The 15,605-nt window shown below is 43.6% G+C and overlaps 1 protein-coding gene and 1 long non-coding RNA gene across 14 annotated transcripts in view; one reads left to right on the top strand and one right to left on the bottom strand.

Moving 5' to 3' along the window:
• The window catches only part of EBF1 (EBF transcription factor 1), a 384,787-nt gene extending 381,051 nt beyond the window's left edge, over positions 1–3,736 (top strand). For all 13 annotated transcript variants that reach the window (XM_064484498.1, XM_064484499.1, XM_064484497.1 and 10 more), the window contains one exon: positions 565–3,736. Coding sequence is in view for 5 of the 13 variants with exons in the window: in XM_064484503.1 (XP_064340573.1) it covers positions 565–596 (32 nt within the window). In the remaining 8 variants the exon portion in view is untranslated. The remainder of the gene's footprint in view (positions 1–564) is intronic.
• LOC116152346 (uncharacterized) overlaps positions 1–15,605 on the bottom strand; it is a 681,617-nt gene that overhangs the window by 11,435 nt on the left and 654,577 nt on the right. The gene's annotated exons all lie outside the window — the stretch shown is intronic.

Below are 15,605 nucleotides of genomic sequence, written 5' to 3'. Positions count from 1 at the left end.
AATGATGCCTCCTGCAAGGCACCTCCGTCTTCCGGGCGTGAGGACCAGCACTGAGGCACCCAGATTGCTGCCCTGGTACTCAGTCCTTGTGCTAACACAGAGCACACGGAGAGCCACGGCTTTTTGTAGAAGTAGCTGGCAGTTAGGGTGGGCCATTTTTTTACTTTATATTTTGGAAGTGAAAGGGAGGGAGGAAAAAAGAGTGACAAACTGAAAATTCTCACTGTTTTGCAAGCTTTGGGGCTGCAGTTTTCCCAGCAGTATTCAAACTATGTGACTTTCCAGTTTTGTTCTGAAATTGAAATCAGATTTGGAGGGACGGTTTTCTGTTCTGTTAAAGACACATACACAGGCTGATATATTATCATTCTTAGTGAAGTACATGTATATTTCATAACAAAAACTCATTCCAGGGAAGATGAGAGCGCACATTTGTGGCCAGTAGGCAACCAGCATAGTGGTGTGTGGGTGTTTTTTTTCCATCTTTTTTTTTTTTCCTCCTCTCTCTCGCTCAGTGAGAAGTTTGGACGCAGAACGATTGACTCTTGTCTTCTCTTTCCACAGCGATATCTGGCATGATTGTTCCTCCCATGTGAAAGAATTGCCTTGAAGAATTTTATTAATGAAGAGGTTGGATTCTGCTACAGAGAGTAATCTGATACAAGTCCCACAGTGGAACTTTTAACTCAGGCCTTTTTAAGAGGAATCACAATAACTGCAGATTTTTAAACAAACAATATCACCGACCTTGCAGATACTGAAATTGGAAGGGGTCTGCGAACGCAGGGTGTTGGTTACAGTTGTACCTCCCAAGTCCTTGGGGATATATTTATTCTGTGTTGATAAAAGCAAATCCACTTTTTCTTTCTTTCTTTTTTTTTAAGCTTAACTCTGCAATCATTTGTCTTTTATAAACCATAAAGCTGTATACAAGGGACACTATAAATAAGACTCCACGTTTTAATTTATGATGTTTTTAAAGCTGTGTAAAAGGAGAATGAAGTGGTGATATTTACAAAAAAGGTAAAAAAAAAAAAAAAAGCAAAAAAAAAAAAAGCTTGTATGGGACAGAATAGGAATGCCAGTTAGATTTTTTAGAAAACTAAGGGTCGGCTTTTGCGCCTTAAAGCATATCAAACGGTAGTTACTCGGACAGTGCATTTCCAATATCTAACTTAACATGCCATCCCTTAGCAGTGCAAGCTTATTTATCTCTTTTGTATTGTTGTCTTAAGTAACTGTGTAAATAAATGCAGCCTGGAAAGTTAAAAAGTGATGTAAGTGATCAAATTTCTCCCCTTCTACTCAAAAACCCAGTGCCTCTAGATAGATGTTAAAATTGCATATTTAAACCTGATTATCACGCTCTCTTTTGCTTGTGTCAACTTCCTCTGAAGCTGATGGCCTCTCGAGACCTGGGTGGCACACAGACTGTGTGAGCACCTCCTTGGAGACTCCATGGGACAGTGTCAGGCACAGGGTTCCACGATGCGCCCTCCAGGTGGCAAACGCCAAAAGCCCACTTAACGCTCCACGTTCCACGTTTACTCATCTTAAATGCTGACTTCACACCAACACTCCAAAAGCTGACAAAAGCTACACGGCAGGTCTTTCAGATTTCCGATTCCAGACAGCGCCTCTATCAGTCGACCCTTACCATTTGTAACTTCGTAGCTTAAAATGACAGATTAAGGGTTTTGGAAATAAGAGTAAAAGGAAACCGGGAGAAAGGAGCAGAAAGTTGAGACTTCCAAACATAGTTTTCTGTTCGATGGGAATTTTTGCTTTCATTATCTGGGAAGGGTTCTTAAAAATAGGAATTAGTAGCAGAGATGCCGCAAAGCTCTGAGGATGCATCTGCCCGATACTTCTTTTCTTTGCTGTTGTGTTTTTGTATGTAGTTATAAATACTGTAGATTTTTGTGATTTTTTGCCAAAGTTGTTGTTCTATTTATACATTTTAATGTCTTAAGACAGTTTTTCACTATCACACAAAAGATTTTACTGCATATTTTGCAAAGAAAAAAGCTCACTACCTTTAGCTTGCACATACTTGCAAAGTTAATTAAAAGGCTTTTTGTTTTAAAGGGGATTTTGTAAGATATCCATATAAATAATGTATTTATCTTTGGAATTTGTACATTGCTTTCCCCTTCTTCCTCTTCCTCCGGCCCCCAGTTTATTTGATTGTGTACGTTTGCTATGTGAAAAGTGCGGATTGGTTTGGTCTCCTATAGTTGTATTTGCTGTTTCAATGTGATTTTTAAACATTTCATTTATAGTTATTTTTAGTATTGTTTTAAACCATGCTTCAATTTTTTTTTAATTTTCACCCAAAAGCCATTGTCTATTTTTGTATTATTTGTAAGTTAAGAAGTTTTTTCCAATATATGGCAAAAAAATAGTAGCATATTATTCTTGTAGCATTTAGTTCTGTAGATTAAAAAAAAAATGTATCCTTTGCTTTGGAAGCTTACAGAAAAAAAACCCCTAATGCTGTTTTACTCTATTAATATGCATGGAACCTCTCCCTTTGGAGTGACGCATTTTGCGCATTAAATTCCGGGGAGAAACTTCATAGAAATCAATGAACATACTTTCTTTCCTAAGTCTGCTTGTATATTTCCTCTGTCTTTCACATAAATATAAACCAGCAGATTGGATGCCTTAACAATGCAAATCATATTCATTTCACTTGTACATTGTAACTGTGCACCAGAACTGTCAGTCATCACTAACATTCTAAGAAAAAAGAAAAAGAAAAAAAGAAAAAAAAAAAAAAACAAAGAAATCGAAAAGCACAAAAGAACTGTTTTGTTACCTTAAGACAATGTAACTTTTTCTAGTAGAGCAAGAAATTTACAACAATGCTGCAACTGTGCATGCCCCCATATGGACTTTGCAATGGTTTTCACTAGACAGAGTGCGATTTTTATGGGTTGGGGCGGGTGGGGGAGGGGTGTTGCGGGAGGGAAGGGCGGGGAGGAAAGCTGATTTTTCTTGGTGAGAAATAATAATAATGATTAATAATAATAATAAAACTGGAAAATGTAAGCAAGGTGGACGCGTTGCTTCTCGGTACTCAGAAAGGTTGTCTGAATTGGTGTGGTAAGTGCTGGCCTGAAGATGTGTACAATTTAAAGCCATATTTTGTCTGGTGAGCCCCTTAACTGTTTGTGAAGGACCGGTCAGCCCGTGAGGTGTCCGGCTCAGACCCCGACAACAAACGCCACCCATTGTCAGCCATGTGTAGTGGTTAGAACTTTTCTTGAAAGTCCAAAGAGCCTTTAAAATGTGCATACTAATTTGTGTTTCATTGCCTCTATTTATCCCGATTAGATGAAAAGACGTTCTGACCCTCTTTCTTCAACACAAAACTTTTACAAGTAAAAAATTCTTCCCCTGAATACAGAATATGGCTTTAAGAAGAAAGCGAAATAAGAGAATTAAATTAAGATATCAGTTTTGGGGGAAAAATACAGCTTCTGGATGACTGGATTGCATAACCTGCCCTGGCCTCACATTGTACTAGGATGCAGCTTGATGAAGTCATCTCTAAATCTAACCTTTCACCTTCTTATCAAACTTTTGGAATCGACACACACTGTACAGTTCAATTGTTAGAGAACCTAACTACTGTAGAGATTGTTATAATTTTTTTTTTTTTGCAAAAATTCAAGCTGTAAAAACTTTTCAACTTTCACAATATTTAATTAAAGTTACTTCCTGTCTGTGATTGCAGCTCCTGGTTGTGTATTCATTTCTCTGTTTCGGATGAGCCCAAGTCCAACGTAATGTAAAAGGTCTGTGATTCCAATTACTCAGACCACTGTTGACACCAAGAGAAGCGCAGTCAGGGTGGTCCTGGGACACCCACTTTCCCTCTTGGTCAGTCCTTGGGGATTTGCTAATCTGGGATGCAAATTGAACACGCACAGCGTACTGCTGCCCTCTGCTGGTAGCAGCTGGATGCGCAGTGCCCATACTGGCCCAAGGAGGAGCCAAGAGCCCCAACGATTACACTAGGCAAGCGATGAGATCCCCCTGAAGGGACTGAATTGTGAATCCAGGCTCTGGCCACTCGGAAAGCCATCCTCCGCGCTGCAAGTCTGAACCAAGCTCTTCACACACAGCTGCTGATTAATCCCAGTGAGCCTTCTGGTCAATTAATTACGTGCCCTGGCTCACTGATGACGAGGAACACGTGTGAACACAGAACCTTCCATGATCTATATTTTAAATCCCATTGTGGATACAACACTTTTTCCTCTCAGATAAAACCAAGTGTATCTGGAGTCAAACATGCCACAAACACCCAATAGATACACCCTCCCGGTGAAACTGTTTCACTTTAAGTTCCATCATCGTCGTAAGTCTTTCCAGTTGCACATCCAGTGCTTTCCCTACTTTTGCAATTACTGGACATGATAAGGTTAATGACGCTTGTAAAATGCCTTGAAAACTCAGCAAACAGGCCACAGACCAACGGAAACCTGATGACCACAGCTAACAGGGTGCCATACAACCACCATCATGATCATTCATGGTGCGCTTCACTGATACACTTTTGCTCTGGCATAGAGCCCAATCTGAGGTAATTAAAGGGTGCAGCAAATAAGTTAATAGGTAGAGAAGCTATCATCCTTTTCTTGAGAAGAAACCTGTGTTGATTAGCTTGGTCATTCAATATACAGTTTTGCAAATCTGTATTAGGTACAGGTCTCTGTATCAGATGCAGAAGGAAAAAAAAAATGAAGACGAGGCTCCTGCCCTCAGGATGCTCACAATCTCAGACAAGACAAATCTATACCCAAAGGAGTCTAGAAAGTCTAGGGCTAGCCAGTCATGTCACAATGCTCCACAGAGTAAAACGGACATCCTCACATCTACACACTGGTTTCTACTTTCGTTAAGACCTCTTTCCTGGAAGCATTCATTCATCATCCATTCACGTAAGCCTTGAGGGTTTATGTATGGATCTGGCGCAGGGCAGGTGTGGCGAATCCCCTGGCAAGTGCAGCCGCACTGGTCCTGCCCTCAGAGGGTGTACAGTCGAGTGAGGAAGGCGGACATTAAGCAACCATACAAATCTGTACTAACAAACCAAGAAAAAAGTCTAGAATGTTCCAAAAGTATATTACAGTGGGATCTGATCCAACCTGAAGGGTTGGGGAAGGTTTCCAGAGAAGGTGACCCTTAGCTGAGATGTGAAGGATGAGGTACACAGGGTGGGTGGACACACGAGCAGAGGGAACGAGGGCAGATGTAAGACTCTGAGCTTTGGGGCTGGACATGGTGCATTCAAGAACAGAAAGGCGGTGTGTGTAGACCATGCAGATGTGCCAGGTGGCAGCGCGCAGCTTGGGAAGGTCAATTCAGAACACGTCCCGACACCTGTTCTGTGCCTGGCACTGGACTAGGTGCGAGGTTGCACTAGACAAACCAGGCGTCGGTCCAGCCCTTGGTGCCCAAAGCCCAGCTCACACAGCAGCTCACTGCCCCGCGTCCACCCACAGGGGCCGCACTGGTGAAACGCGAAGCCAGGGGAGCTGGGGTGAAACAGACAAGCAGCGCCTCGCCGGCTGCACTCAAGTCATTCTCAGGAGGGAATATGGCCCCAGTGATGCTCAGCTTTCATTTTCTCAAGAAGGAGAGGGAGAGAATGCTAGATATATTATCAGATTTTTTTTTTTGGTGCAAAATTTCATTTTTAAAATGTCATCTAATCCAAAAATAGTACTTTCAAAACACTGCATTGGGGGAAAAAAGTTCACGAGCCACTAAGAATGTCAGTTTGGGACTTCTGGCCAAATGACGAGTTACTGAAGGAGATGTTCACACAGCCTGATTTGAGGGTCCCAGTGCTATGTGCTCGCCGTGGGGATCGAGAAGCCTGCAAAGAAGGGTGGGCCTGAGTGGTGCAAATAGACACTCTCCGGGCAGATAAAGGCAAGGAGTGCGTGGAAGGCCCTGCTCAACGCCTTTGGAGCTGGTTCTGTCAGAAAAAAAATAAAATGAATCAAAAGGAACAGGAATATGGGAAAATGGAATACACAGTTGTGAAAAAATTCCTTATATGCTACAGTAGCCATGTTCAATGGGAAATATATTGATCAGCTTTTTTTTTTTTTTTTTAATATCCTTTTGCTTTGCCAAAACTCTCTCATGAGCAAGTTCATTTTTAAACAGACTTTCAGAGAAGGAAACTTCTTCCAGCACACCACGCTCCTGGCCGTGTCGCCCGGCAGGCTCCACATCGCTCACATCCTCGGTGTTGCTCTTGGAATTACCATCCTCTCTGACATCAGTCTCTCCTCCCTCAATATTACTTTCTGATCAGCCTACACACATTATCCCGTCTTAAAGAAAAAGGCAAAACGACTTTGACCTCATTTTGCTCTCAGTCTGCCCACCGTCTTTCTGCTCTGCTTTATAGCAAGTCCGCTCTAAGGAGCTGCCTGTGTCTGTCTTTTCCTCTTCATCTCTATTCTCTTGTTATACATACAATAGGTGTTTCCTGGAATGACGAACAGTGGGGCGTCTTACAGATTGTAAACAAGGGATCAAATGTGTATTTTAGGCGTATCCTGGTAGCTACATAGAGAATGAACTGGAGAGAGGCAGAGAGAACAATTAGAAGCCATTGCAATGGGTGAGGCAAGAAATGAATGAGAAATGAACACCTTGGACCAGAAGAATGGCAAGAAAGGACACAGGTAGAATTAGGCATATTTAGTACTGTGAGTATAGTCAACACTGTGCTGTACCCTTCAAAGCTGCTAAGAGGCTAGGTCTTAAATATTCTCACTACAAAATGAAGTCATAATTACGGGACGTGATGGAGGTGTTCGCTAGTGCTAGGGTGGTAATCGTGTTGCAACTAACATGGACACCTGAAACTTACACAATGTTATATGTCAATTACAGCCCAACAAAAAATATTTAGGGGGCAGACCACCAGGATTTGGTGATTGATGCAATGTGGGGATTGAAGAAGAGGGAAAAAAAATCAAGATAAAACTCAGTTTTCTGACTGGGGCTCCGACTATTAAAGAAATGGTTGATTTCTCTCTTTGGGCTGTTTCCCTGCTATTAAGCTATGGAGCTCGATGGTGAAACCTTTCCTCCTGTTTCCTCTGCTTTCCTTCCCTCTTCCAAGTCTGATCCTCTTCTCCGGAGGCTTCTATAATTACATTAGAATGAAATTCAGTTTCCGGAACTAGAAGTATTTTGCTGCCTTTTTTTTTTTTTTTTTAAACTTAAGCATCAAGCAGTTTTATCTCTTCTCTCTGGAGAGTTATGCTACAGTGGGACTGATTTTTATCTACTCCGCATACTTTTTTCCCACTGATTGTAGAATTTCCACATTCTATATTAAAAACGAACGTTCCGAGCCCTGGAGTGAACCACAGGACCGAAAGCTGGCTTTCTGAAGGACACATCTCGCACAGGCAATTAGGCTATGAGGAGAATCCAGTCCTCCGCAAAGGAGTCAACAGAAAGGAGGGGGCCCCACTGAAGGTGGCTCATTCCATAACATAGATTTGGGTGGAATCAGAATCAGGAGAATAGTGGCCATAAAATCAGGGACTGTAAGAAGAAATGAACTAGAACCAAGCAACAGCCATTCCTTCTCTAACTCCTCTGTCTCTTCAAGGCCCTATTCTTACCAAGGGCCTCCTCTGTGTCAAGCACTGTGCTGAGGCCCGGGGACTTGATTGTCTTAAACAGACCCATTTCCTCCCCCATTCCCACCTAGGGACGACACAGGATTGACTCAACCAACCATACAAGCATCATTTCACACTGTCATAAATGCTGCTATAACCCTAATGCATCTGAGCGAGCACGAGGCTCCAACTTTGCACACATTCAAAACTACTTCAACACCCACGTTTAATTATAAAGAAACGGACTCCTTGTTAATAATGTTCCTTGTTAATAATGTTTGACCTGTTATATTTTGAGGGGCAAGAACAGGGAGCCTTGAGTACATACAGCAAGACGCACGGATCTGCCCACGTTTGAGACAAGACCTGAAGGAGCAGGAGTTAGCGGGGCAAAGCTGCCGGGTGGGGTGGGCGGAGAGAGCATTCCAAATGGAAGCGACAGGCCACCCAGAGCAGAGGACTGGTGCCCTTCGAGGCTTGCTCACAGAATGCTCCCCCTCCTCAGCTCACTCCTGTCATGTCCTTTTTCTCTGCCTTCTCTTCTGCTAACCCTTCACCCTTCCTCCTGCCTGCCCTACGAATTCACTGCATGGGATTCTGGGGATGTGGCCAGCCTTCCCTTAATCCTGTAAAAGCAGCTGCACCCAGATGAAAAAGCAGCTGCACCCAGATGGTTATGTGTCCCCAGTGTCGCTCTTTATCATTTGCAGGTAAACATTCCTACCCTACATTTCAAGCCCTCGAAGAAACCACCACGGCCCAAAGTGCTCAACTGAGAAGGTCCCCACAGAGCTCCCATTTCCCCCCCCACAAGCATGGAATACCATGGCAACCCTCTTGTCCAGGAAGTCAGGGAGATGGTATTAATGGCACCTGGCATTCCCTTGCTGGTGATATTCTATTAACTTGACAGAACTGTGTTTGTTCAGTTCTCACAATGGTCATGACACAGGGGTGTAATGATCCTCAACTGGAAATGGAATGCTCACCAACTTTGTATGAGGACAGAGGGTCCCCACTGGACCTTGAAGGCCGTTGTTTAAGACACGCAGACACAAGAAGTTAGCATACCTATGGGATGAATTAACCCAATAATCAGTATCTACTGAAAATGACTTCAAAAAAAGAAATCATATGAGTTTTCTCGCCCTCACCTGCTCATCTATTAAAAAGAATTGACAATAAGAGTATTTATCTTAAGAGATAGCTAAGAAGATGAAATTAAGTAAGCCACATAATCAGCTGTATGTCAGTGCCTGGGACACACGAACCACTCTGTCAGCATTAGAGATTGTGATTCCATTGTGTGCATGTGGGTGTGTATGGATGGATGGATGGATGGATGGATGGATGGATGGATGGATGGATGGGAGGCGGAGTGGGAGGGAGAGGTGATAGAGATACTGATAGATTTATCATAACATGTTTAACTGATTTCAAACCAACAGATATCAGGTTGTTTCCTATTTCTTGATAGTATATGAAACATTATGATGAACATTCTTGATTCAAAAAAAAAAAATCCCTGAGTCTTATACTCTGGTACTGGAGTAGGTGCCAGGGAGCTCCAGACAGGGAAGAGGGGGAGTCATTCTGCACACTGTCATATGCCAAAGGAAGGGGACCCCGGGCAATAAATCTGCAGGGCAAGGACTCAGCGTGGATGGTGAAGATGGGTCACGCCAAAGGCTGAAGATGGGTAACCCAGGGACACAAGGAAGAAGAGTAAAGAAATACTTAAATGTTGGCATCCATAAATCATTTCATGACGTGTGATCCTGCCAAGCCCTTTCATAGTTCAAGAAATATGAAGGTAACAGGTTTCGGTGAAATAAAATTAGGTGAAATTTAGGCATGATTAACAAAGGCATGGAACAGACTCCTAGGAGCCTATTGGCGTCCAGAACAAGAAATCTCTTGATCACTTATCTCTTCTTTACTCAGTCACTCAAATATTTAAGTTCCTAGTGTATACCAGTCATCATCCCAGGAGTTGAGTGTAAGAGGAGCTGGACACGGGCAATCATTCAGCACAAAACAAAAGCAAACTAATAAGCAAACATATAATCACATGCTGAGAAGAGCCCGGTGATGAGGGAAACTGGCAGGATGCCATCTGCCTCCGCCCCTCACTGACAGTAGGCACGGACATGTGACTTGCTGTGGTCCATGGAGCATCAGCTGACAGGATACAGGCAGACGCCACAGGTGTGACTGTGAATTCTGACTAGGTTCTCACACTCCAGAGATCTGCCGGCAGGAGAGCTTCCCCCAAGAAGCTGTAGAAACTTCAACCCGGATCCTCGTGTGCCTACACATGGATAGCAGACCAGAGCCCGGCTGACATCTCAGAGCCGCGCTGCCCTGACCCTTGGCCTGAAGCAGAGTCACCCCGCCATGCTGACAGTATCAGCTGTTCCTTGGACCTACTGCCCTGCAAATCTGCAAGGGCGAAAATTAATCCTTGCCATGGCTGTAAGCCCTTGAGCTTTGGAGTGATTTTTTCATGTGAAATTATTGTGGCAATGGCTGACTGACACTGAAATAGACCCCAGACGTGGATACGATTATAAGAAAACATTTTAAAAAATTATTTTAAAACTCAGTGGTGGGTGGTAAAGAAAAAAAGGGGGGAGGTTGAGAGAATAACCTGTGTCATGCAACACTGAAAACATTTAATAAGCATTTAGTAAAACATGTAGTTAAAGTGCTACCTGAGATAATCTAGACAGGCAGAAGACAGGGTCGGGTAAGGAGATCTGGAAACAGAATATTAAAAGCTGGAACTGGCTGCAGGTAGTCAAGTTTGGTAAAGTGCTACATGAAATTGATGAGCTCAGAAAAGAAACGGTCTGGTTTACAAACACAATTGAGAGAAAATACAGAGAAGTCAGAAAACTGGGGACAGGCTGTGTTGGAAAATGATAACTGTTTTTCGTCTCTAGACTCTGTATCCAGTAAAATATCTTCAAAGCGAAATACAGCCTGAGGGAAAAGACCGAAAACAAGGACATGGCCATTAAGATACAAGCCAGGAACATCGTCTAAGTCAAGAATGTGGCCATCACAGCCTCTGCTAAGACCTCAGCAAGATGAAGTAGTTTCCTTCAGCCAGACGAAGAGGCTCCTAGAGAGATCACGCAGACCCCAGGGTGCCCAAATTAAGAACCACAATTATCTCTAGAAAGAAAGGCGTTTCTGAAAAGCATTATGAGTATGGCTTCGGTGCACAGAATTCAAGGGAATTAAACACGTAATCAGTCCACTCAGTTTTTGAGACAGTTGTATTGGCAATTACGTAGCCATCCTGAATTAGAAGAGACTGTGGCTATTAGAGATGTAAAAAGACATCTGAGTCACCAACATTTCTAATAGGCAGGAAGCGGGCTGAGAAAGTTTCTCAGTTGCTGATAAACAGGAACCCTTGCCTTGCCCTTTCAGAAATGACTAAGGAATAAAGTAAAAAAAAGAAGGGGTCCACAGAAGCCAGAGGCAAGAGATGTGGAAAACAGCTGTCAAGAATCTACTTCAAGGAGGCAGAATATGGGTGGAGTATGGCCCCCCAACCCACGGATGCTGGGTTAGCCACATGACTTGCTTGGACCAATGGAATATCAACGGATATGATGTGAGTGGAAGCCGTGTGGCTTGCTCAGATGGCTTTGGTCCAGCAGCACCACTGCGGCAAGAGCTGACCGTGCAATTCCGGCTCTGGGATACGATGTGGACCATATGAACCTAACTGACTCTGAACACCCAATGTAAGCAGCTCCTGTTGGTCACCTTCTGCGACATTACCGTTTGTCATTTTTCTTACAGCCCTTCTCTCTTTCCGGAATTCTTCCATTTACATATCTGTTTATTTGTAAATATTCCTTTTTACTGCCACAGTCGAGTGCCTAGAACTGCTCCTGACACACAGTAATAATGGCTAGATGCCCTTTGATTTAAAGGTCCCTTCTCTATAATCCTCAAAAGCTTCGACTGCACTGGGGATATGATGAAGACATTTGGTTTCTGCCTTCAACAATGCTTCAAAAATACTGGCATAATGAGCGTGAGGAGTATCTTTAATCAGGGATAGTTACAGCTCGCTGGCACAGGCCATGTGGCACAGGCCCTGATTTGGTGATTTCTGGACAAAGGCAACAAGTAGAATGATTTCTAAGCGATGATTCAGGAAAATGAGTCATCTAGGAGACAGTCTTCTTGCCTGACTTGTAATGAACAGAGGACCACAGTGTTAATTCCAGTGTATCCATCTTAAACGTTTTCATTGTTGGTAAGTTGGTCTAGATAGGGCAAAATGATCATTACTGGAGATAATTACAGAAACCGGTCAAGTCAAAAGTAGGCACCACGCAATAAACCTTAACTGTAAGGAATAAAACCCAAGGAATGACAAGCTTTATTTTTCAGTAGCCATCAATGTACCTCTGGTTTTTTTTTGTCCATGGAGATCGCTCAAGATTGAATGAATTCCTTTATTTATTCAACTGGCTCTATGCTATAGGTGCTGGGAAAACCATGGTGGGCTAAGCCAGAATGGGTCTTTGCCTTCAAGGAGCTTTTCAACTAGTGGGAGAGGCAGAGCTTACTAAGGTGTATATGTAGCTAAGTACGGTATTTTGAATGGTTCTAATGGCTATGGAGGAGGACAGGAAACCAAGAGGTCATCTAGTTAGAGACCTGACTTCCTCTGCACCATCACGGAAAGCTTCCCCTGAGAAAACAGTGCTCAAGTTGAGATCTGAAGGATGAATAAGGCAAGAAAGGACATTAAAGTGAGGGTGAGTATCCTGTGCAAAGGACCTGAGAAAGATTAGTGTGGTTGGAGCAAGGGAAGGGAGGTGAAAGATGAGGCAAGACCCAAACCATGCAGAGTCATGTGCATATCAGTAAAGAGTTTGATTTTTTTCCTAAAGAGTATTAAAAAAAAAAAAAAAGCCGCTGAAAGGTTGCTAAGAAATTTATCAATGGTTTCCAAGAGACTCAGGTAGACATTGCTGACAGATACTGAATGTGGACGGGAGTGGGGGGCACTTGGAAGTCAATTCTCAAATAACTCTCCTCCACCAGTGAGCACGTCTGGGCGGGAACGTAACAAAGGGCTCCGTTTGCCGCGTGGTGCCCAGGATGCTAGGTGTCAGCTCGTAACCGCGGGTTCACCTTTACCTTTCCGTGAAGCACGTCATGTTTTAAGCAATACCTATCAGATCTCGTAAGGCTTGATATTTATTGTATTTCAACTATCACTCTTTTTTGTCAAGTGCAGTCTCCTGCACAGCAGGTGAACCTTGATGGTTTAAGGAATAAATAGAAAACTGACGGGCTCACGCCCATTAGCTAATGGATTACTAAGCAAAAGGGACTGCGTTCCACCCCAGTGCACTTAGCCCAGGGTTGCTAGGCATTTTAAAGACTCCAAGCTGAATGCCTCGCGGGCCCAGGGGAAGGGAACTCAAACTCAAGTATGGCTCCTTTGATAGACAGGTGAATGAATGTGGCGGTCATTATGTCATCACACAACTTAGGAGTTATTTATTATCGACTGCTCAACACATGCTAGACAGATACTGGAGACACTTGGCCTGCCAGCTTGGTGTGTTTGCGAGCTGTAACCCAGCAAGCAAAAGGTTCCTGATGGGAGAATCACTCAGCCATCTTGCATGTACTCCCTCCTTCAGTGTCCCAGTATTTCACGGCAAAACATGTAAGGAAAAGCAGGCTCTTTTTAAAATACATCTCTCTGAAGTAAAGAGGCCTGACATCCTGTTATCTGGAATGCTTCACACCTTTGTAAATCAGCCACCTCGCATGTTGTGTCCAGACCGTCTTTCCACGGTCTTGAATCAGTTGTTTCAGATATATGCGGCTCATTAGTATCTGAGCAAGGCGATCATTTTTTTTTTCATCCTGAATCTCATGATTTTATTGGGCTATTAAGAGCCTGATTTGTGGGCAGTGGGAACAGCAAGAGAACTCAGGCCACCGATTACATTTTCCAGGAAGTATCCTGGAGAACGAAGAAACCAGTAAGTGGAGAACCAGAAACACACCCAGGGGCGGTGCTGGGGGGAGCCAGCATGATGCAGCCAGCCTACAGGGCTCCAGCTCACAGAGCAGCCAAAGCAGAGACTGTCGCCCACTTAGCCGCCCTCGAACACCTTTACGGGGTTCGGGAGCGAAGGGACTGAAAATCACCTGTTTCCAGAGGAGATTCTGGACATGTTAAACCCCAAGACGGGGTTTGAGAAAAAGGACCAAAAAACATAGTAAGGAACCATGAAGCCATTTCCTACCAGTCTCACACTCAGAAAAATCAGTAGCTAATGACCAACGTCTTGATCTGTGCCCTGATCCAAGGCCAAAGAATCATAAACCCTTGTGAGCTAAAGAGACAAGAGATTATTTTTCTTATGCTCTCATTTCCAAGAGGAGAAGAGACTCAGGTAAAGGCAGCCTCGTGCCTAAAGTCATTCAGCAAGGGCAGAGCTGGCACCAGACCCCCGCCGCCACCCTTGGGTAAGAGCTGTTTTTCTCACTCCCTCTTTGTGCTCCCCTTGTTTCTGGGGCAGTGAGAACAGAGATGTGTCAAGGGGATATTTAAAGCTGAAATGTTGAATAAAAAAGTCCTCTGCTTGCTGAGGGGGGGTCTCCTAAAATAATAACCAAGAAATATTAAAATATGTCATTTTTAGAAAGCCCATGTAATTCCTAATTTTGAAGTCAATTTAATGATGCGCCCAGTCATATATGGCTAGAATTCCCTGGAGGGATCAGGAGACGTTAATTAGCAAACAGGCAAATCCAGGCTCCTCCTTCTGAGCACTAGGAGCCTCTGATGAGAGAAGCTGTCCTGGTGGAGTCTGGACATTACAAAATGCTTGCAGCTATCCAGGCAAGAGATGCTGGCCCTTCCTGACCACCTCTCTGCCTCTCTTCTTATTCTGTTTCCCATTAGCAAGTGTGGGCATCTTGAGTCACAAATCAGACCATGTAATACTCCATCTTAAATTTTTCTGATAGCTTCTCATCTGCTCATCACCCTTAGAAGAAAACACCTGCCTCTTCTTAGGGCCGCTGAGCCTTACATGATAGGAGCCTGGCTTATCTCTCCAGGCACATCCTGTACCCATCTCCCCTTTGCTCATTATGCTCCAGCGGTATGCTGTGCTCTGTCCCACCACAGGACCTTTGAACTTGCCCTTTCCACCATCTAAAAGGATTTTTCTTCTTTCTCTTTCTATGTCTGGTACTTTTTTATCCTTTAGGTCTTGGCTCACATGCCACGTTCTCAAACAGATTATCTCTGAATGTCCCAAATCCCAACTTTTTCCAATCCAGATATCCCCTACCTCAAGCCCTGTGTTTCTGTCTTCTAGTACTTAGTCCAAAGCTCTGATGATTTTGTCTGTTTACTTGTTTACTTGTCCCTCCCACTAGAATGCAGGTACCACAGGGTAGAAGCCACGTCTAACTATTGCTTCCTCTGCCCATATTACAGTGCCTCGTGCCAAATAGGTATTAGGAAGTATTTTAGGGGGAATAAAAGAGAACCTACCTTTTGAATAGGGAAGGACAAGGGTTATGACTACTATTTTCACATAGAGAAACTGAAGTTTAACATTTTTCCAAGTGGATCAAGAGCTGTAACTTAATTTCCTGGGATTCCTGGTGCTATGTGATTGGCAGGGGTTTCCCAGAGGCTGCACCTCTAAGCAAAGATGCTAGAAAGGGCTGCTGCAGACATCCTGAAGCAAGGGAGAACCCGCCAAGCTTTTGGAAGACTTTCTGAGGCTGTATCAAGTAGCCCTCCTCCTCCTCCCCCCCTCCTTCCCCTCCTCTTCCCCCTCCCCTCCTCCTTCTCCTCCTCCTTCTTTTTCATAGCTTTAGATCTAAGGAGAATTTTTCTGAGCCAGCCTTATTCATTTG

Source organism: Camelus dromedarius, chromosome 3, assembly GCF_036321535.1.
Source record: "Camelus dromedarius isolate mCamDro1 chromosome 3, mCamDro1.pat, whole genome shotgun sequence".
Lineage (NCBI taxonomy): Eukaryota > Metazoa > Chordata > Mammalia > Artiodactyla > Camelidae > Camelus > Camelus dromedarius.
The sequence above is the reverse complement of the archived record's forward strand: the minus strand, read 5'-3'. Positions and strand labels throughout refer to the sequence as shown.